We start from the raw sequence: 23820 nt of genomic DNA on the forward strand, positions 1-23820 counted from the left end.
TTATGGATTAACTTATAGATGAGGCACAGATTCTGTAATTGGGGGCCTAAAAAGATAGTCGCCTAAAGTTGGGCATCATGGATTCATGACAATCACACTTAAGCGCCCATTACAGAATCATGACAAACTAAAACTGTGGGCTCCTTTTACAAAGGTGCGTTAGGGCCTTAATGCACGGAATAGCTTGCGCTAAATTGCCTTGCACGCTAGTTGCTACCGCCTCCTTTTAAGCAGGCGGTAATTTTTCGGCTAGCCTGCGCTATAGCGCGTGCTAATCTTGTGCGTGCGCTAAAAATGCTAGCGCACCTTTGTAAAAGGAGCCCTTAGGTGCCTGAAATGTAGGCACCTAAGTTTTTCTTGGTTCTTCCTGGTGCTTAAGTACTTTAGAGAATTGCGCCTGATAGCACCTAAGTCTTTCTCTGCCCCTAAACACATCTACTTTGGCGTTAGGCACCATTAGGCGCCTTAAGATAAGCACCTATCACCCAATTAATTTTTATTTTATTAAATGATGAGCTTATTAAAGCTCATAAAGCCAATGTACTAATTAACCCCCTCCCCCCCTATTTACAAAACTGTGATAGCAATTTTTAGCTCAGGCCGGCGCGTTGAATGCTCCGCACTGCTCCCATTGCTCATAGAGTCCTATGAGCATCGGGAGCAGCATGGAGCATCCAGTACGCCGGCCTGCGCTAAAAACCACTATTGTGATCTTGTATAAGGGTGGGGGTGGGGGGGGTAAGTTAGGTGCCTAACAGGATGTCATGAATACAGTTAAAGGGAACCATTAATTAGTTGACTGGGTTGAAGAGCAGAGGAGTAGGGTTAAGGATTGAAGGCTACATCAAAAAGGTGGGTTTTCAGTCTGCTTTCAAACTAGGAAAGGGAAGGGGCTTGGCGGGCAAACTCAGGTAATTTATTTCAGGCATAGGGGCAGCTAGATGAAAGGAACAAAGTCTGGAATTGGCAGTGGAGGAGAAAGGTAAAGCTAAAAGCAGCTTATCTGAGGAACGGAGTTCTCTGGGAGGTGTATAAGGAGAGAGGAGAAATATTGAGGGTCTGCTGAATGAACACACTTGTAGAACTACTTTTTCACTAAGAGGGTGTTGAGTATCAGATTAACCTACCAACAGGGCTGGTAAAAACTAGACACAATGACAGGCGTTAGGTAGGCATAGGACAGATATAGAAAGTGATGTTGAAGGTAAGGATGGGATATGATCCAGTCAGGTTTCTGGCAACACAGTAGGCAACTGGACATACTGCCTGGGTTAATAGGCCCTTATATGCTAACCATTGCTATATTAATAATAATAACAGCTTATATACCGCAATACCGTGAAGTTCTATACGGTTTACAAAGATTAAGCAAAGGTACAAATTGATTGACTTTAAGAGGGGAGGAAGAAAGAGGGTTAATAGGACAGGAAATCCATTTTTGAGGAGCGAGTGATCAATAGAACAAGTTAATCGCTATAGAGGGGAGAGAGAAGAGAGGATCAGTTGTCTAGATACTTTAGGAACAGGTGTGTTTTCAGACGTTTCCTAAATTCCTCATAAGTAGTGGGCGAAAGCAATTGTTCTAGGTCTTTATCCCATGATGCTGCTTGGTGCGAGAGATGATGTTCATGGTGTTTTTTCAGTTTACAACCTCTCACTGGGGGGGAAACGAAGTGGGAATGTGAGCTTCTCTCGTGTCTGTTGGCTGAGAAGACGAAAAGGTCAGTTATATATTTAGGGGCAAGTCCGTGTAGTGCTTTGAAGCAGAAGCAGGCAAATTTAAACTTTACGCGCGCCTCCATTGGCAGCCAATGCAGCTGCCGGTAGTAGGGTGTCACGTGGTCAAACTTCCTCAGCCCAAAGATCAGTTTGACCGCTGCATTTTGCATATTATCATGTACATTGCAGCGAACCCTTCTTCAGAAAGTGCAATCTTGATTTAAAATCTGTTTCAGCTATATTTCTCTCTGGAGAGGGCGACTTTAAGTAGTAGGAGTTTAGCAAAGTAGCATGCCCTTCACATCTCTGCTCAGCTCTGCACTTTCAATTTCTTGTTTGTCAGGAAAGGATTTTGCCTTATATATCTTTTTCTCCCACCCAACATAAATGGAGACAGTTTGTCTTGTCCAGTGATGTTGAAGCTGACACCTGGAGTGATTAAAACCTCAAAAGACAAGATGCGGGCTTTGATAGATAGCTTTTGGTAATGCTGGTAGCATCTCTATCAGTGTAGCCCATCAGGGAAATCCATCTTTTAGGCTCATGGAGTGCTATTGTAATGTAACCTGAAACCCCCTCGATGTCTTAGCCATGAACCTATGAAAAAGGTGTGAGAATCTGTCAGGGAATCAATTAGACACAGTCTGAATTTCAAGTCAGGCTTTTCTTGGACAGGTTTCCAAATGTGCACAGCATGGGGGGAGGGGGGAAGGAAGGAGGAAACCACTATCAGACACATCTGCTTCCCATAACCTATTAGATTTAAGGCATCATTGCCCATTGGAGCAGCCACCACACATGCTTTGCTTCTATTTAGTTTTTAGACCCTTTCAGTTTAAACTTATAATTTTCAACACAGTCGCAAATGGAGACTTCATGAATATTTTTACTCGCATCTAATTTAGCATTGGTGTGCTTCTGTTCTGTTTACAGTTTCAGTTTTAAAGGAATTACCTTCAATGTTAAGGTTGTCCACCTCTTTTTTTTATTTTTTTACCTTCAGTTTTGGTTTCAGGTTTAGGTATTATTTTGGTAGAGGGCCAAAAAGAAGAAAAAACCAAAACCAATTTGCACAGAGCATCAGTACAGCAGTATTATGTTCCCCAAAAGTGGAAGCAAGGCCATTCAGCACGATGAGTAGCAGAGAGTTTGGTGCATTCATAGCAGTAGTTGGAAGGATGTGGCATGTTGCCTAACAGAGGACAGCCAAGTTCACCTGCAGTCTTTCTAGGAAGGAGAAGGACTAATCTTCAGCAGGTGGTAAAGCCAAGGCACACAAGGTATGCCTTTAGATACGATCAGTTGTGCCGTGGAATAAAACTTAAAGCTGTTAATATATTGGCCTCTTATCAGGTGATAATAATCCAACCACTATCAAATCAACACGTTCAGTATAAAAACTGAATGGTCTGGATTTAATATGTTGAGTAGTATTTCTATGATATTGAAAAGGACGCCTCAGCCCCACCACTCCACCGCAAAGAACAGACTTATATCGCGGGAAGCATAATGTGGTGCTTCATCATTGGCTGCCACTTCTCATATTTTAACAAAACTATACTTTATTTTGATTTAGTTAAATATTTTATGATTATAATCATAAAATATTTAACTAAATCAAAATAAAGTATAGTTTTGTTAAAATATGAGAAGTGGCAGCCAATGATGAAGCACCACATTATGCTTCCCGCGATACAAGTCTGTTCTTTGCGGTGGAGTGGTGGGGCTGAGGCGTCCTTTCCAATATCATAGAAATACTACTCAACATATTAAATCCAGACCATTCAGTTTTTATACTGAACGTGTGGAATAAAACTTAACACTACAAGCAGGTTAAGAACGAGTTACATTTTTAAAGCTGTTCTTAAGTTGGATTTATACGTAACTCAGAACTTACAAATTTTAAGATTCTTATTTCTTACTTCCGCTGACAAAAGGGCCAAGTATCCCTACCAATGTTTCCTCTAAGATGCACAACCACACCCTGTTCTTAATGTGGTCATGCATCATTCCTGAATCTGCTGCAGACGAAGTGTAGGAGTCCATGCCTCTGGAAATACTGCTCAGTGAAATCAAATGAAGCCACGACCACGTTCTTAAGTATGAGTCGTTCTTAAGTCGGGCGGCTGTAACTCGGGGACTGCCTGTATTGATTGGGTGCTCGGGTCCAGAGTGGCACTTTGGCTGTGCTCTTGGCACGTCACAGTGCTTCTTTTCTAAAATAAAAGGTGGTGGTACCATGGGCAGAGCTGATCTTGAGCAGGATGACCATCCAGGGCCCCTCCCTTGCAATAAGTGCACCCTCTGCAACCGGCCAGAGAACCTCTGAAAAGACAACATTGCAAATGCCAACACATCATAATGGGGACAAAAACAAGCCTAACTGCTCTAGATCTCTATTAATTCGCCTCTGTCACATAGGCAAAGCAAAATACAAAATAAGTGACCCCAATTTAGAAATAGAAGTAGGAGTGTGTGGTGCAGGGGTTAGAGCTACTGTCTCAGCACCCTGAGGTTGTGGGTTCAAATCCCATGCTGCTCCTTGTGACCCTGCGTAAGTCGCTCAATCTCTTACTGACCCAGGTACATTAGATAAGTGTGAGCCCACCAGGACAGATAGGGAAAAATGCTTGAGTACCTGAATGTAAACCACTTAGGTTATAAGTGGTTTATCTATATAATAAAACCGTAGGCGGCGCATGCGCAGTCTTATCGGCGTGCTTCCATGATCCGTATGTCCGTGGCCGCCAAGACTGCAGCATGCCCCGCTCTTACTACGGCCCCACTGCCCTACACTCTCCAGAAGGACTGGACTGTACGAGTCCCCAGCAGAAGCGCGTCGGCTCGAGCCACTTCTCATCTCTGCCTTGATTACACATAACAATAAAAAATGCCCCAGACGTTAACACCAGCCAGAGAGCAAGAGGAGCGCCTGCGATCCACTGTCACGTGAGCCCTGCATTTGACACATAGGAAGTGTGCATGCGCGGCTTACGATTCTTTGAAAGACGCGGCGGTGGCTAATCTCACGATCCCCGCCTGCGTTGGACTTCCGACGCAGGCGGGGATCATGAGAGGAGCCACCGCCGCATCTTTCAACTAAAATAAAACAAAAAACCAAGGCGGATGTCGGCCCGATGGCTGGAGTTCACCGCTGAGTCCGGTGAGGAGTGCTTCCCTCAACAGGAACCGTCGGGTCTAATTCAAATACTCCCAGCAGGTCGGGAGGGGGCGGAGCAGGCTCGCACGCCTGGCGCGGACCGGACAGGAACTAGACTCCCTGCAGGAGCCATCCTGTTGGCTGGAGATCACCGGACTGGACAGGCGGAGCAGGTAAGGGGGTGCTGCAGTACAGGAGGAGCGGGGAAGAGGTGATTCTGGACAGGGGGGGAGGTAACAGGAAGGGAGGCCTACTGCTGGATAGGGGAAGCAGGGAAGAGGTACTGCTAGACCGGGAGGGGGGGGATAAAAGGAAGGGAGAAGGGCTCCTGCAAAGGAGAATAGCTACTGCTGGATATGGGGAGCTGGAAATGGGGTGATGCTGAACAGGGGGAGATAAAAGGAAAAGGGCTACTGCTATATAGGGGGAGCAGGGAATGGGTGGGGGTGCTGCTGGACAGGGAGGAGGTAAAAGTAAGGGAGAAGGGCTGCTAGCACCCGTTAATGTAACGGGCTAAACAACTAGTAAATAAATAAGATGGCAGCATAAGGATATGCAAATCACAGAGGATATGCAAAGCCTACAGGCTTACTCTTGATTTCATCAGTGGTGGATTTCTAAGTTCAGAGGTTGATGCACCGATTTGTGCTGGAACTTTTCGGGGCTGAGGATTATGGCTTAGGAGTGCAGTAGGCAATGGTGACTCTGAGTTCAGATGACTGTTCTTGCCCCCTTACTGATTCCACTAGCAACTGTGGGATATAGATTAGAGACAGAAAGAGGGGTGTATCTGATTTGGATAGATACCGCAAATAGGAATTTGGTAATGAGAGATACCCAACAGCAACTTGGAAAAAAAAAAGTGTTTTGAAAATGCCCCTAATATTCAGTGCTGAACAGTAAACATTTATGAGACAGGCCCTGCTTGACAAATGTGTTATACCACCTTTCTGTGGTTACAGTCAAAGCAGTTTGCCTATTATATATAAGTACTTAGGATAATGAAGAGTCACAAGAAGCTGCAGTGGGAATATGAACCCAGATACCCTAGGCTACTGCACAAACCATTAGGCGACTCCTCTACCCACAAAGTTTGAAAACTGATCAAGGCAGACAAATGAGGGATTCGAGAATTACTTATGGGGGGAACGATTAAAACAGACATGGGTACTAAATAAGTGAAAGGAGTTAAAAACAGCCTCAAAAAGATAGGCGTTTAGCCTAGATTTGAATACAGCCAGAGATGGAGCTTGATGTACTGACTCAGGAAGTTTGCTCCAGGCATACGGTGTAACATGATAAAAAAAATATATATATACAGTCAAACCTCGGTTTGCGAGTAACCCCGGTTTGCGAGTGTTTTCCAAGACGAGCAAAACATTCTCGTAAAACTTGTCTCGCAAACCGAGTGTTGACTCGATTTGCAAGCCCCCCCCCCCCCCCGCGAACCGGCACCCCCCGCCTGAACAACTTGAACTTACACTCCCCCCCCCGGTCTGGCACCGGCATGCAGCCCACAGGACATGCCGGTGCCGCTTGACGATCTTCCTGCCTCTGCCGGGCCTTGAGCATGCATCTGTGCATGCTCAAGGCCTTCTAATTCTCCCTCTCACCGAGATTCTCGGAGATCTCCGAGAATCTCGTCGAGAGGGAGAATTAGAAGGCCTTGAGCATGCGCAGATGCATGCTCAAGGCCCAGCAGGAAGATCTTCAAGCGGCACCGGCTCATCCTGTGGGCTGCGTGCCGGTGCCAGATGGCGGGGTAAGTTCAAATTGTTCGGGTGGGGGGTGCCGGTTCATGCGGGGGGGGTGCCAGTTCGAGTGGGGGGGGACCTTCGTGAGCGGTGGGGGTGGGGGAGCAGCGACGCTGGCCTCGGGAGTGGGTGGGAACGTATCAAAGCGAGGTTCCATTATTTCCTATGGGGAAACTCGCTTTGATATACGAGTATTTTGGTTTACGAGCATGCTTTTGGAACAAATTATGCTCGTAAACCAAGGTTCCACTATATATATATATAATTTATAGACCACTTATAGCTTAAGTGGTTTACATTCAGGTATTCAAGCATGTATCTGGGGCAATGGGGGATTAAGTGACTTGACCAAGATCACAAGGAGCAGCAAGGGATTTGAACGTATAAACCTCAGGGTGTTGAGGCTATAGCTCTAGTCATTACGCCACACACTTCCAGGAATAGAATTTGGAGTTAGCAGCGGAGGAGAAGGGTACAGATAGGAAAACTTACCTGAGTATCCCGTTCTGAGCTCTTTGGGGACAACAGGATGGAAAATGAATGAAATAAATAAGTGGAGTTCCCAAAAAGGGGTGTAGGGAATGATCAGAGTGGAGAGATGCTGAGAAGTTGCAGAATGAATGCACTTGTAAGTCAATAAGAGGAATCTGAACTGTCTGCAGAAACAAATAGGGAGTCAATGTAGTGATTTCAGGAGAGGACTAATAGGAGCAAAGCAATTAGGGTTACCAGATTTCTGGATTTACCCGGACATGTCCTTTTTTTTTTTTTTTTTTAAGAAGACTCTCCAGGCATCCGGACGGATTTTCAAAACCCAGCACTTTGTTCAGGTTTTTGAAAACCATTGAACTCAGGGCCGCGTCTGGAAGGCATCTGCGTGTGCGTGGATGGGACGCGGTACTGTCGCATGCATGCTCGCACGCGCAGGCCATCATCATGTCACGTCCGCACATGCGCAGATGCCCTCCAGACCTGGCCGTGAAGAGACAGGGTTTGTATGGGACCGGGTTTGGGGGGGGGTGGAACGAGGCAGGGTATGGGCAGAATGCGGTGTGTCCGTGTGTGGGATGGGGCGGGACGGGGGGGGCAGAATGAGGCGGGGCCACGCACCCTCTTTTTTTTTTAGGACAAAATCTGGCAACCCTAATAGCAACACTAGTATATGACTTGGCGCATGATCGAGAACATTTCCTGATTTTCCATCAAGCTAGGTATTTCAATAGGAGGTTCTTGAATTCCCTTGGGAGATACAGTAAAACCTTGGATTGCAAGTAAGTTGGTTTGCAAGTGTTTTACAAGACAAGCAAAACATTTTATTAAATTTTAACTTGATATACAAGCAATGTCTTGAAATACAAGTACATACAGTATACATGCGTCACATCATCACAACTGAGCCAATGGTTCTCTCTCTGAAAGCTGCGGGAGTGTAGTGACTTCTAAATGAGCGAGTATTTTGAATTAAAGTTTTTAGGTTGTGGATTGAATCGTCTGAGTTTCCATTATTTCTTATGGGGAAATTCGCTTTGATTTATGAGTGCTTTGGATTACAAGCATGCTTCTGGAACGAATTATGCTCGCAAACCAAGGTTTTACTGTATCTATGACTCCTATTGAGAGATTGGAAATGTATTTTCTGGAGATACTCCTGTTCTCATCCTGGTAATTTGAGACTTAAAATACCACCAGAAGCAATTCCTCTGTTGGCTAAAAATTTTTATTTACCAGCTGGGCCTAGAAGAGGACTGGTGAGGCCAGCAACAGGAACAGGAGCATGAGATGATCAACCAGAGTAACTTTTATGCAACCAATATTAAAGCAGACAGTTACAAAACATCGGGAATCAATCAAAGAGATGTGGCAACTACTCTACATGAAACAATAATAATAATAAAAAAAAATCTAATACCAAACTTTCAAAAAGAAAACTAATTTCAAATGTTTGCATATTAAAGTTGCTGTTGTTTGTCATCTACAAAGAGAGTTATAGCTTATGTAAAAGGATATTCTTTTGGAAAATATTTGCCTTAGGCAATAGCAAGCTGATGGCTTCAGAATAGATAACAGTAAAATTCATTTGAGGGACTCTGTTGATGCAGTGAACAGCCCTGAATCAGATTTCGACTAAAACCAATATATTAGTGACCTGTAACAATATGTTATTATTCAAACGTATTCCTCCTTCTCTACTATATCAACTTCCATGGTACCCAAGCAGCTGATAGCTGGAGCTGTGCATACACGTTCACTGAAACCAATATATGTGAGCAGAAAAAGCAATATATTTCCAGCTCAAACTAATTCAAAGGAAACTGTATTGACATGGTTTTATTCAGAGTAATATATTTTTTGTTTGCAGTGAGAGTCACATAGTGTGAAAGGTGGAAGGAAATAGATTATTTCATATTTTTAAAGAGAAGGCTAGAAAGTGAATGCTATGAAGTTGAGTTAGAGCAAAGAAATATGATGACAGATATGGCAGCAATTGTGATGTCACAAACATCAGAACATAAGAGTTGCCATACTGGAACAGACCCAGCTTTCTGTTTCCAATGGTGGCCAACCCAGGTCACAAGTACCTGGTACGATTAAAAAGAGAAATACAGATTTTATGCTGCTTATCCTAGGAATAAGCAGTGGATTTCCAGATGGCTTATAAACTTCTCTTTTAGGAAATTATTCAAACCTTTTTAAAACCCTGCTAAGCTAACTGCTTTCACCACATTTTCCAACAATGAATTTCAGAGCTTAATTGTATATTGAGTAAAGAAATATTTTCTCTAGTTTGTTTTAAATCTACTACTTAGTAGTTTCATCGCATACTCCCTAGTCCTAGTATTTCTGGAAAGAGTAAACAAGTGATTCACATCTACCCGATCCGCTCCACTTAGTATTTTATAGACCTCTATAAAATAAACAAAACATGTTGACATTATAAAGCACTACAATCTGTATTTTTTTGGCCCAGTTTCTCTAGGGCTGAGTTTTTAGATGCCAATATGCACCCCAACTCAGTAAAAAATGCCGTTCAAATGATGTTTTAAATTGGGTTTCAAGGCGCTTACCAGCACCTAAAAAATTGGTGGCAGAATAGCGCCTCCATAGGTTCTTTTAGGCCACCTAATGCCACTATGGGTATGGATAACGCCAGAAGTGGCGTTAGGCAGCCTAAAGTGCCTAGGCAGGTGCAATTCATGACAAAGATAAGTACTGTAAATGTAGGCCTACAAAACCTTGGCCTACATTTCAGGCATCTGTCTTTCACCGAGGCTCGATTCTCTATATGATGCCGTCGTATGATTGACATGCGATTGGTGGCCACTGATATACAGGTAGGAGCCTCTACCGCAGCTTAGCAAAAGGGTGGGGAGGGGAGTAATTTTTTAAGTTCAATAAATATTTATTATATTTGCAAGTATAAACAGATCATGTATAAACAGATCACAATAATAAAATATGTATACAGAAATCAATATACAGATGATGGTAGTACTAATAGCTATCATAAACTAACAATAACCAGCACATAGCTAGCAGCTAGTAGCTTGATTACTGTAACACGCGCGCCAACAATCGAGCACTGACAATTCGGTGCAACAAAGAAACACGCCGCGGGAAAACTTAGTTTTAAAGAGCTCCGACAGGGGGAACCACCCACTTTACTGCATAGTGTTTGTGCTGCCGTTGGGGGGGGGGTTGGGGGATGCAACCCCCCACATTATAGAAAAAATGGAACTTCCCCCCCCCAAAATTGGAAAAGTTCCGTTTTCTTTATAATGGAGGGTTCCAAACCCTCCTCAAAAGCAGCGCAAACACTATACAGTAAAGTGGGGGGGTTCCCCACTCACACCCTGGTTCGGAGCTCTTTAAAACTAAGTTTTCTCGTGGCGCGCTTCTTTCTTGCACCGAATTGTCAGCGCTCGATTGTCGGCGCGCTGGTGTCTCGCACGCGACTGACTATGAACCCAAAATACAGCAATAAAAATTATCATCAATTCAATAAAATATGACCACGTGATACCACTTCTGCAAAAAGCACATTGGCTACCAGTCTCGCACAGAATTACTTACAAAATCACGTTATTAACCTTTAAAATCCGACAATCCAATACACCAATATTTCTAGACCACTTTCTGATACCATACACCCCATTTAGGACACTTAGGCCTAAATTCTCTATTACTGCGTTTAACTTAGGCGTGCTTTGGACGTCCGCTGCAAGTGAATAATTACGGAGTTAAGGGTCTTAATTGATGTTAATTGGGTAATTAACGACACATAGACGTCCCTAGGTAGTACATAACGAACTAACGTCTATTGAACGCATAGTCCCGTCTGCAGCTCTGGACGTGGGCGTTCCGTGGGCGTTCCGTTGGGCGTACCAAGTGGGGACGCTAGATAGGCGCTACTTGGGCGAACGCGTGCGTCTAAATCTCGTGAATTATGTAGACGTAAGAAACCCTGGTCTAGCTTGGATTTCAATGCCGTTTCAACTATCGTAATTGCGGCTCTTTGTTAGACGCGAGGCAGACGTCCGCTGTGTTTTTCATCAATAATTCCAATAGTGAATTTCAATAGGTATATTTCATCTTTTCTCTGTCCGAATAAATATAATGACACCATAACAATGGAACACATTATATTGCATGGATAACAAACCACATTTCATCCCAAACCATAATATAATTTTCACATGGCTTTTACAACCCCCTTTTTTGTCTCAACAAACAGCACTGCAATCGGCTCTCTTTTGAAAGCAAAGAAAAACCAGCACACATTATCAGCACTTAAAAAGAGAATAAACAGATACACACCTTAACAATCCAGCTTCCCTCATTGCAAAATGGAGGTGTTCAGTTGCACAAAACTGACCTCATTGTGACCTCATCAATCTGCATCTTCCAGTAATATGCCACAATTAAAAGACGTGGTGGGTGTTGAACCCACAACTTCTGGATGTTAGCAGCACAGGCTGGGCTCCTAACCGATAGAGCTACAGCTGCTTGACTGAACTGTCCGTGCTTCATTAGGTATCATATCAGGATGAACTCAAATAAGTTTAAGCAAAGGAATGCCTAAAGATTTGGAACGTTTTCAAGTAGAAAACAAATATGAAATATGTATTAAAGAATTGCAGCACAAATAACGCCTAAACGGAACCGATTATTTACAGTCCTATATGCATTAGTACAGTGCTTAGAATGAAGATTAGCGTGTGAGAAAAACGGAGCTCCACCTCACATGCATTCAAGCACACTTGGGAATATGGGTTTGGGGCTCAGTGAAAGCAGCCTACTATGACATTATAGCTAAACTCCTTTTCCCTTAGCACTTCACTAAGATATGATATGACAAGGGAACCAGAGGAATTGGAGCTGTGGGTCAGTGAGGAAAGGCACTCTCTACCAATTGTCCGGCCTTTGAGGGTTCAAATCCCAGCCTGTATTTTACTTGTGGCGTATCTGCCTTCCAGGTGCACTTTGATGATGCTTTCCACTTCTTATAGGAGTTGAATATAACATTTCTCCATTTAAATATGGCATACGTTGTTAGTTTTGATCGTGGTAAAGTATACATTTCTGAAATGGTGAAGAAATGGCAGAAAGCGGTATAAGCAAATCCAAACTGCTATAAGCACAAGAAAGCATTTGTAGCTCAACACGCTAATGCTCCTTTTCTGAGCTTTGCCATCTAAAACTCCCCAGTTCGACTCCCACCTTTGCTAATTTTAATAAGGTCCTAGTTTTTTGCTATTAGCTCTTATAACATTTCCCTTTGCAGGCAAACCTATTTTCAACTTACCATGGCTCGGACATCCTAAGCAGTGATGAGAGACACCTTTCCTCTGACAGCAAGATGACATTTGTGGATCGCCTGGTTAATGTGCTCTCATCACTGCTTAGGATGTCCCAGCCATGGTAAGTTGAAAATAGGTTTGCCTGCAAAGGGAAATGTTATAAGAGCTAATAGCAAAAAACTAGGACCTTATTAAAATTAGCAAAGGTGGGAGTCGAACTGGGGAGTTTTAGATGGCAAAGCTCAGAAAAGGAGCATTAGCGTGTTGAGCTACAAATGCTTTCTTGTGCTTATAGCAGTTTGGATTTGCTTATACCGCTTTCTGCCATTTCTTCACCATTTCAGAAATGTATACTTTACCACGATCAAAACTAACAACGTATGCCATGTTTAAATGGAGAAATGTTATATTCAACTCCTATAAGAAGTGGAAAGCATCATCAAAGTGCACCTGGAAGGCAGATACGCCACAAGTAAAATACAGGCTGGGATTTGAACCCTCAAAGGCCGGACAATTGGTAGAGAGTGCCTTTCCTCACTGACCCACAGCTCCAATTCCTCTGGTTCCCTTGTCATATCATATCTTAGTGAAGTGCTAAGGGAAAAGGAGTTTAGCTATAATGTCATAGTAGGCTGCTTTCACTGAGCCCCAAACCCATATTCCCAAGTGTGCTTGAATGCATGTGAGGTGGAGCTCCGTTTTTCTCACACGCTAATCTTCATTCTAAGCACTGTACTAATGCATATAGGACTGTAAATAATCGGTTCCGTTTAGGCGTTATTTGTGCTGCAATTCTTTAATACATATTTCATATTTGTTTTCTATGAGTTAAATCAAACTTCAGAGGGCTTGGACAGGTGTTGAAGAATGATCCAGTTAGGGGGGGATGTTTTTGGTGGGGGGAGGGTGTTCAGCATGAGAGAGAACAGGTTGCATTAACTATTAGACAATGGGCTGCACATAATAAAAGCTGAAGCAAAATATTGATATGTAAAGGCAAGGCTAAAGAGTTACCAGGTGTCCTGGCTGAGAAATGAATATAACCTATTTGCTAACCTTACTCAAGACTTGAACCCCCTGATGTATGGACGATGAAAAAAGCAATGCCTTAAGGCATAGAGCTATAGAGGTAACTTTGTTTAGAACATAGAGCTTAGAGATGTGAAGGAAATGACTACAACGTCACTACAGCTGTATATTGCAAAACCACATCCAATGCACATCCAATTAGATTTGAATCCTAACGGTTTCTATGACGTCCGCCGCTAATTAGGCGTGCTTAGTATATAGAAAGCTTTGGCACAGCCATTTTCCCTATGTAAGACCCCCTCATGAGAGTTGGTGTTTGTGGTGTTCCGTTTCCTCAATGATGAAACTTTGTGCTATGAAACTTGCCTGTTCTCCTTTATACTCCCTTCTGCCTTTGACACTCCTCCCCACCCCCATTATCTGTATTTCTTTCGTTTATGGATTTTTCTGGGTGTTGGTGTGAGGGATTGTTGAGGACTTAAATTTTGTGTTAAGTGTGGAGGGGAATCAATTGTTAGGGAAAAGAAGGGGCCAGGCCAGGTTACACACAGATGCCTACACCCACCACTCTCCCTGCTTTCAAAATGTCATGGTCTGCCCCACTTCCATTTTCCATATCTGCAACTCTCCATGCAAGAAATTCGATTTCCGTTTTGGAGCCATGTTGTAAGGTGAAGATATCTTTTCAGGCTACTTGTAGAACACGTTCAAACACACCCCCATAGAATAGCCAATGAGGTGTGATAGGCGTGGTTAGGAAGCGGGCCAAGGAACCGCACCCGAACGGTGCCCAATAGGCATTGAGAAACCTTTCCCGTCCTACTGACGTCCGACGTTAATTAGGCGTGCATGGGTATAAGAAGGTCCAGGTGAGCAGTGTTTCTTTTCTATTCTGTTCTATTCCTTATGCAGATGTTTGAGACTTTACTCTGTCTTAGTCTTTTACTTTTTTTTTTTCCTATCTCTGCCTCCCATTTCTCTCTATTCCACAGAGCCATTAACAAGCTACATGTCATTCTAATATGTTGTTTTATCTTTTCTAGAAGTAGCTCAGATAGTAAGTCCAGGTGAGAATGATATTTTGTAAGCTACTTAGGTGTCCTTATGATAGAACTAAAGAAACCAACCAGCAAAAACTGACTTCTCTTTATGGGCTTTCATTGTGTGCTATTGTTTATAATAGTTATTTTATTTCTGATATCTCTTACTCTTCATTCCACAGGGCTGACAAAAATGACTGAGAAGACTGATAAAGACCATGCTGGTAGAAATTTTGCTGGTAGAAATATGGATATATAAGTAAAATGGATGTGTTCATACATCTGAGAGGGTTTACTCATAGAGCTAAAGTTAATTCTTTGTAGAATCAAATTACAGGCAAGTTAAAATCAGGTGAGGAATGGTTCTGTGTACTAACTCATTGATAAGAACAGGTTGGGTGTGTTGGGGGGGGGGGAACACTGCCATTCAGTGGACATCCAATCAGTGTACATGGTTCAGGTGGAAAACTCCTAATGAGTGGCTAATGGCTGCCATTTTTAATAAGGAGTCTAAAGGTATGTTAGCACTTCTGTTACTTCTAGGTGTGTGTTCTGCCACAACTTCAGTGTTTCATTTTGGAGACATAGATCTTTGTTAACAGTTTCTCTATTCTTCATTTCAGGTTAACTCTGCTCATCAGCTCAGCACACCAGCTTGCACCTAGCCAAACAGTTGTAGGTGAGAATGATACTCTACTATTCTTCACTTGAGTCACTCTTCTGATGAGTGAAATAAATGTTTCACACTTCTATTGTTCTCTTCACACAGGTATCCTTGATGACTTTCAGGAACAATAGTAAATTGATAATGTTGGCCTCATAGAACACCATGGCACGCATTCCTGCTGTTATATGCACACAAACAGCAGCTCAACATAAATGAGGTTAACACATTGCTTCAGGGAAGGGAGGATAGATATGGACCTTGGGGGTTGAACCCACTGTTTGTGAACCTTGTGTAAACCAGCTTCTCCTCTTTTCTGTTTTCAGGTGTCTTAAACAGGCAACTGCAGTATTGTCAGATGGAGTTTTGTATTACTGAGAGCAGTGCAGCTGTGAGCATCTTTGTGGTTTCCACACCTGCTTAACCAAAATAGTGCAGCTCAAGAACCAGGAGGATAGATTGAGGTATGTGGCCTTTACTTCCATCACCTTCCGTGAAAGGAAGAAAAACCCACATGTCTCATTTGGATTCTCCTGGTGTGGAGCCAACTCTTAGTAGCAGTAACCCTATTCCTTAACAACAAATCTACCACAGTGACTTATATTTTCTTCCTTATGTAGCCATTTACTTTGGAACAGGGACTGCCTTATTTTGCACATCATAGCTGAGATGTCGTTATCTACCTATAGTTGCATATACCCTTGCATTCACTTACTTTTTTCCTAGATTCTGCAATGATTTGACATCAGAGTGGCTAGCAGGTAATAGAATGAATGACAGACCCCAATAAAGATTGTCAAACTTTCTATATGTCACCTTCTTGTATATTGAAAAGGGCCCATTCAGCAGTCCCTCCTGAACCCCTATCTACCTTGGACTCTGTCCACTAAACTGCTGATGCTACATGGTTAAAACCACACAGGAAAGTTTAAACTATAACCATCTTTTTTATTAAAATATAAACTTTTTAAACTTTTAAAAACTTAAAACTTTTTTTTTAAATAACTATTTACATACACATAACACAGGGAAAGAGGGTAGGTGCCCCCCAAGAGCAGCTTGAGCTACCTCAGGCGAGGGGGGCGGAAGGAGGTGCAGTCAATGAGAGGGTGTATGGCTGCTGGCACCATGCCCTCTTTCGGCTACCAGCCGCAAGAGGGCATGTTCCATCCTCTCCACACACCCTCTCATTACCTGCACCTCCTCCAAGATGGCAGAGTAGGCCGCCATCTCCCTGGCTGCCCCCTCCTGAGGCTGGTCGGGCTGCTCCTGGGGGGGAACAGCAAGGAAAGGGGGTGGGATGGGAACAGGAAGGGCAGGAGAGTGAGGGGAAGGGCTGTGGGTGGGGGAAGGGGAAGGTCCAACAGGGGATGGTGGTGGTGGTCCAGGAGGTAGTGGTGGGGCAGGCGGTGGGGGTCCAGGGGGCAGTGGTGGGGCAGGCAGTCCAGGGGGCAGTGGTGGGGGCAGTGGTGGAGGTCCAGGTGGCAGTGGTGGAGGTCCAGGGGGCAGTGGTGGTGTGGGCGGTCCTGAGGGCTGCCAGGCCTCCTCCTCCTCCTCTTCCTCCTCCTCCATCTCCTCTTCCTCTGCTGAGGACCAGGGTGGGGCTCCCTCCATCACCTGCGGGGCCTCCTGAGGGGGTGCCTGCGGTGCTGCTTGACAAGAGAGAAATAGGATACAGTCAGATATGTCGACAACACTTTTGAACATGACATTATTTACTACGTTATTTTCTTCAAATGCTAATAACAGGATGCAAAGCACCTACTCCACTGTAAACATCAAAATGTAGCGTAAGTAAGTGAGGCAAGTAGAACACCATAAAGCCATTGTGACATGATATCACAATAGCAGCTTTACTGCAGATTTTATGATTAAGAATGGTTGACAGCTACTCAAGCATTTTCATCTATTTATTCTGGTAGGCTGATCACAAAGAAACACACGCTGGACTCATTACTCACCGGCTTGTGCACGCAATTCCTCCCTCACCCCCTCAAGGAAGGCCCGCTCCTGGCGCCTCAGCAGTCGCCCCCTTTTCCTGAGATCCTCAACCTGGATAATAGAGAGAAAGAAAGAACAGAGAGGGAGGGATATGATGAGTGCCATCTAGCACTATGGCATAACATGTTTACTTAAGTATTGACCTCTATAAGCACAAAAAATGGAGTACACTGCCCTCCAAGAGCCCCTATCCGCTTTGGTGTCTGCCTCCACCCCCTTCTGCCACATGTTTTACATGAATTTATTCACGTACACCAGCATTTCCCCTTTCTGTGCTGGAGGCATCGCTATCTCTCTACTGTACCTGGGACAGTGGGGGGGGGGGGGGGGAGGGGGGGTGTGAGGTGACATGGACAGCATCACAAGGAGGAGGTGGGATTGAACTCACACCCCCAGGGTGCTGAGGCTGTAGCCTATCAGCACTGCCCCACATTACAGCATGTCCTGGTGAGCTTACAATCATGCAGCAGGGGCAATAAAATAGTTTGGTCAGAAGGAGCAGCGTGGCTTGAAACCCCTGACGTCAGGGTACTGACGCTGTCACTTTAAACGTCATGCCACTATCTCCCTAGACCAGCAGATTGATACAGGAGTGTTTAAGGTATTTGAAATGACATAGCAGCACTTTGGCAAAGTTGATGTCAAGATGTTTCGATTACAAATGTGAAGCTTGTGACCCAAAAATTAGTTGTGTGCATGTTGTGAATGGAATAGATGCCTTCTAGGAGCTGAATTTGTCATTTGAAATCCTACTACTGCTCCTTTGGGATGTGCTTTAATTTCAGTATTCAATGTAAAAGATTTATTATGCACAATTGTAGTTTTTAAAAGGAATCAAAATTTACCCACAAAAACATGAACAATTTGATTGAGACAGGTTTCCATCATTACATTTTACATGATTATTTGTGAGGGCCTGACTTGGAATACTTACTTCCCTGGGACAGGAGGCTCTACGATTATAGCGCCGGGTCAGGCGGCTCCAGGAGTCCCTGAACTGCAGGTATGACCTGCGATGGCCTGCCACTCTGAAATAATGGTGCTCATGCACTAAAAGAGCCTGGCCAGTAGCCTGGAGTCTTCAGTGGTGAAGTTTGGCTGTCTCCTGGCAGCCATTTTAGGAGAAATAACTGCGTATGAAGAACGGGCGATTCTATGACGTCACAACGCATAAAAACGCGATGACGTGTTTGTGCCGCTTGGGCGTGCTTGCAGCAGCCGCTCCGCGTTACATCAACACTATAGATTATATCCTAAACCACGCCGATATAGCTGTTACACAAAAAAGTACAGCAGAACGCTTAGAAGCTTACCATGTAAACCTAATGAAACTTCACCTCCCCCAAACACAATGACAATTTGTAAATTAAATAAATGAAGATTGGGAAGTGAGGTGCACATATTTTAGCTTAGCTATGCATGGGTGGGTGGAAAAACAAAATCATATTCTGTCTTTGGTAACCTTAGTCAGGACTTGAACCCCTGACCTTTGGGGAAGATACAAGCAGTGCTTTTAAGCACTGAGCTATGTTGGGGACTTGGGAATGGGAGTCTCCAGAAATGGCTTTAGGTACAAGCTTTGACAAGGGGTAATCATTGCAAGTATCTACAGGTATATTTGATCTAAGAACACCCAAGGAACGTCCAAAACTATTTCAAAATTCTAACGGCTTCTATAATGTCAGATGCTACTTTATGGTTAGGGTTAGGGCTACAGTTAAGTAGCTCGGTAGCTCAGTTAGTAAACAAGCTGTACCAGTTATCCATAGGTTATGAGTTCAACTCGCAGCTTGTCTTTTACTTGATTATAACATGAGGGGTTTATGCTGCAGGAGTGTGTTGTTGGGGTGTTGCAGGGGTGTCTAGGATGACACAGAATAGTCACTTGCATTTTCTACAATGCATTTGAATTTCTTAAGATGAAACCTTAGTGAGGCGGGGAGCAAGGTCACCGCAGCCTCACACCTCAGATGAAAAGGTTAATTTATGAGCGATCTGGGACAGTCTTCAGCGACTCGGAGCCCTCCTCCCGGCTGGCCAGAAGGAGGAAGCTTTGGTGGTGGTGATTTTGGTGGTGAGGGAGGGAGGGAGGGGGGGAGTCACCTGGCTGCTGCATCTGCACTCCTGCTGGCCACAGACCTACTGATCACAGAGCAGAGATCACAGAAGCACGCAGGTATGTGCGCATGCGTGGCTAGGGTTTATATATATACACGTATCACATCTAATTTTCATCACAAACACATTAGCGAGACTATACACAATACATTAAAAAGTTGAGCTTGGGTTTGATAAAATAAACAGCATAATTTTGACTCTGTATTACATTTATTGAACCATACTTAAGAATATGGGTGTTGCATCCGTGACAACAGTGCTTTACACCATTGAGCCTCAACTGACTGTGATATGATAGCTAAGTAGAGTATACTTTAGCACATTACTAAGGTATGCTATGACAGAGGAATTAGAGACACAGGTGTAGGTCAGTGAGTAAAAGCACTATCTCGATCATCTGTAGGTTGTGAGTTCAAGTCCCGGCTTGTCTTTTACTTGTGGCATATCTACCTTCCAGGTGCACCTTGATGATGTCACAATGAGATCAGCATTGTGCTGCTTGCTATTTCCTCTTCCTGTGAACTGGAAGCCACATTCAGGTTGAATCTGTGTTTTGATTGTGTTTCTTGTTGTGAAGAATGAGCTGATAGTAGGAATGTTTTAAGACCAGGAGAGTGTTCTTTGGAGCAAGATATCACTTCTAAACTATCCTCTCTGAAATAATGTCTCTGGCAAATCGAGAGAAAGCTTATTGGATGAGTTAGGGTGCCTTTCCTGCCAGTCTTTGTGGAAGTTAAATGAAGTTTATAAAAAGTCTATATGGTGTTCAAAGTCCTATCCTTTCCACTTCTAATAGGAGGTGAGTATGACATTCCTGTATAGCTTTCTGTGTAGCACACATCTACTGGTTCCCACCTTCCATTACTGATAATGTAAGTTCAACACCCACTCGGTACGTTTCATTTTCTAGTTTTCCTTTGAAACATAACATATTTCTTACAATTCTGATACAGTGTTTTAGTTATGTTTTTCATCATCCTATACTTATCAATGCTGAATGTGTGATAATAAAGAGTATATATAAAGTATAATTTTAAAAAAAAAAATCCGTACTCACGTTTATCACGGGTCCATTAGAGACGGTTCAGATACCTGCATCTATTTTGCGCACGTCTATTTTGAAGGACGTCTATTCTGTGCGACGAGGGACGTCTATTTTGCGCACGTCTATTTTGCGGGACGTCTATCTCACGCCTAAATATAGTTAATTGTTATTTACGTTTGCTGGACGTCCAAAGCACGCCTAAGTTAAACGTACTAATAGAGAATTTACTCCTTAGTGCTCCTTTTACTAAGCTGCATTAGGGCTTTAACGCACGGAATAGCCCGCGTGCTTGACGCTAATGCCAGCATTGATCTGGCATTAGTTCTAGCCATGTAGCGCAGGGTTAGTACGCGCTAATCTGCTGCGTGCACTAAAAACATTAGCGCACCTTAGTAAAAGGAGCCCTTAGATCAACGGAACAGCATCTTCTGACCATCCCCTCCTTAAAAGTAATAGGCACTACGAGATCTTCTATATTTTCCGTTATAGCTCCTCCGCTCTAGAATAATCTACCAAATTATTTGCGTGGTGAAACCTCATTAGAAAAATTCAAAGGTTTGTTAAAAAGTTTCTTGTATAAGGACGCTTTTGAGACATAGACAAGATAACCAGTTTAATGTTAAAATATTATATTTTATACCCTAATACCCAATGCTATTCCAGTCCTCATTAATAGGACTCAAAAAATTTTTTCTTTCTCTTTTTATTTTCTCCTTCTCTACTTTCACTTTTTGCCCCCCTGATGTGTTACCCTTAAATTTTTCTCCATTTTCTTTAACGATTGTAGTTCATCCCCCTCTCCTTCTGTATCGGTACTAAATTTGTATGAACATATATTATTTTGTAACAAACTGTCTTATGGTATATCCCCCATTTTTAAAACTTGTAATACGCTTTGAAATATTTGACATTGCGCGCACAACAAATTTTAATAAAACTTGAAACTTGATTACTAATTACGAAGAAATGATATTCAGCATTTTAAATATGATATGTCACTATGGGCTCCTTTAACGAAGGCGCGTTAGGGCCTTAACGTGCGGAATAGCGCACGCTAAATTGCCACGCATGCTAGCTGCTACCGCCTCCTTTTGAGCAGGCAGTAGATTTTTGGCTAGCATCCTAATCTGGTGCATGCGCTAAAATGCTTAGCACACCTTCGTAAAAGGAGCCCTATATTTTATGAGAGGTTTCCAGACCTTTTGAAATGTGTGCAAACAACCCTTTTCCTCAGCAAACGCTCTTTCAAACGTAGCAATGAGGTGTTACTGTATTCCACCAAGCAATATGTTCAACCCCTGAAAAATCCTTCCACTGATTAAGAATTATTTTTATTGCTAAGTTAAGCATAATTCGTAATAATTTAGCCTGCTCATCTGTAATTGATGAGTTTATAACAAAACGGCCCAACAAAATAATATTCATGGTTAGCGGCTCTTGAATGTTGATCAATGAGCAAATGGAATCACAAACTTGTTGCATAAGAACATAAGAATTGCCGCTGCTGGGTCAGACCTGTGGTCAATCATGCCCAGCAGTCCGCTCATGTGGCGGCCCTCTGGTCAAAGACCAGCTTCCCTAACTGACACTAGCCCTACCAGCGTACGTCCTTGTTCAGCAGGAACTTGTCTAACTTAGTCTTAAATCCCTGGAGGGTGTGTTTCCCTATGACAGACACCGGAAGAGCGTTCAAGTTTTCTACCACCCTCTGGGTGAAGAAGAACTTCTGTACGTTTGTGCGAAATCTATCCCCTTTCAATTTTAGAGAGTGCCCTCTTGTTCTCCCTACCTTGGAGAGGGTGAACAACCTGTCCTTATCTACTAAGTCTATCCCCTTCAGTACCTTGGACATGATCAAAACATTCAAGGTACTGAAGGGGATAGACTTAGTAGATAAGGTAGGGTGAACAAGAGGGCACTCTCTAAAGTTGAAAGGGGATAGATTCTGTACAAACGTAAGGAAGTTCTTCTTCACCCAGAGAGTAGTAGAAAACTGGAACGCTCTTCTGGAGTCTGTCATAGGGGAACACACCCTCCAGGGATTCAAGACTAAGTTAGACAAGTTCCTGCTGAACAAGGACGTACGCTGGTAGGGCTAGTGTCAGTTAGGGAAGCTGGTCTTTGCCAATAGTATTGTAAAAGTTTGCATTGAAACAGTAAATGGATCAGAGTACCCGTCGCTTTGCTACAAGACCAACATTGGCTTGATTCATTAGCTCTGATTTTACTCAATTTAAAGGGGGTCCATATTGAGTAAGGGCTCCTTTAACAAAGGTGCGCTAGCGTTTATAGCGCATGCACTGGATTAGCATGCGCTATCCAAAAAACTACTGCCTGTTCAAGAGGAGGCAATAGCGGCTAGCGCGCGCTATTCCGTGCATTAAGGCCCTAATGGACCTTTGTAAAAGGAACCCTAAATTTTCTAAAACATTTTGGAAGGCGGCATGGCATGGACAGGGACTGGATAATGAGTAGGTATGGTCGCTGTAACTAGTTAGTATATACACATTAGCCCAAGTTTAACACAGGAACCCTTACTTCCTCTTAAATAGGATGAAGGAAGTGCTCCTCCATTAATATTTTTAATAGTTTCCCACTTATAATACCATTAGCACACAGGGGCAAATGAAATTAATAGAAAAAAAGGCAATTACGCAGCTATGAAAGAAATGGGTTTAATGCATGGGAAAGACCCAGGTAAGGGCATTCTAATTCCATTTCTTATAAGAGTTTAGTAAAAGAGCCCTTAACTTTTATCGAAGCAGAAGTGTAACATAACAAACAAAAGTCTAAATATTCTAAAAGTTTCAGATTCCTGCCCTCATCACTACTACTACTACTGTTTATCATATCTGTAGCGCTACTAAACATATACAGCACTGTACAAGAGACAGTCCCTGCTTGAAAGAGCTTACAATCTAATTATGATGGACAAACAGGACAAAAAAGGTAAATCTATGCACACTGCTCGGTTCTGTAACTAAAGCGCGCAGGTCAATGGCACACTGACACCTGCGCACAGTACGATTGCGTGCTGCTGTTTCCAGTGGTTTTGCAGCTTACCAGGAGCATTTTGAGGGGGGTTGGGGGGTGGAACCCCCTAGTACACTTGTAAGTGGTAGTGCTCCCGTTGGGGGGGTTGGGGAGGGGGAATTCCCCCCAATTCACTGAAAACTTCTGTTCTCTCGCTGTTCGGGAGTTTTCAGTGTATTGGAGGGTCCCTCCCCCAGCGGGAGCATTTATAAGTATAGTGGGGGGTTCCCCACACACATACCCTCAAAACGCTCCCGGTAAGCCATAAAAGCACTGGAAACAGCAGTGTGCAATCGTCCTGTGCACAGGTATCGGCGCAAAATTGACCTGTGTGCGAATGGCGTGCCACTGCGCTGCTCAGGTAGGGAATTACAAAGGGAGTGATAAGACAGATAGGGTATGGGGTCTAAAAAGAGAATGACAAACTGATATGGATGCTTTACAAGTGGGATGGAGTTA

General features: G+C 43.4%; 1 protein-coding gene across 6 annotated transcripts in view; it reads left to right on the forward strand.

The window, feature by feature from the left end:
• KIRREL3 (kirre like nephrin family adhesion molecule 3) overlaps window positions 1–23820 on the forward strand; it is a 1600598-nt gene that overhangs the window by 1225420 nt on the left and 351358 nt on the right. The window contains exon 1 of one of the 6 annotated variants that reach the window (XM_033917925.1): window positions 20023–20082. The exons of the other annotated variants lie outside the window; for them this stretch is intronic. Within the exon in view, the coding sequence (XP_033773816.1) occupies window positions 20043–20082 (40 nt within the window). The 5' untranslated portion in view covers window positions 20023–20042. Of the gene's footprint in view, window positions 1–20022; window positions 20083–23820 lie in introns of those variants that run through there. 6 annotated transcript variants of the gene reach the window in all.

Source organism: Geotrypetes seraphini, chromosome 13, assembly GCF_902459505.1.
Source record: "Geotrypetes seraphini chromosome 13, aGeoSer1.1, whole genome shotgun sequence".
Classification (NCBI taxonomy): Eukaryota; Metazoa; Chordata; class Amphibia; order Gymnophiona; family Dermophiidae; genus Geotrypetes; species Geotrypetes seraphini.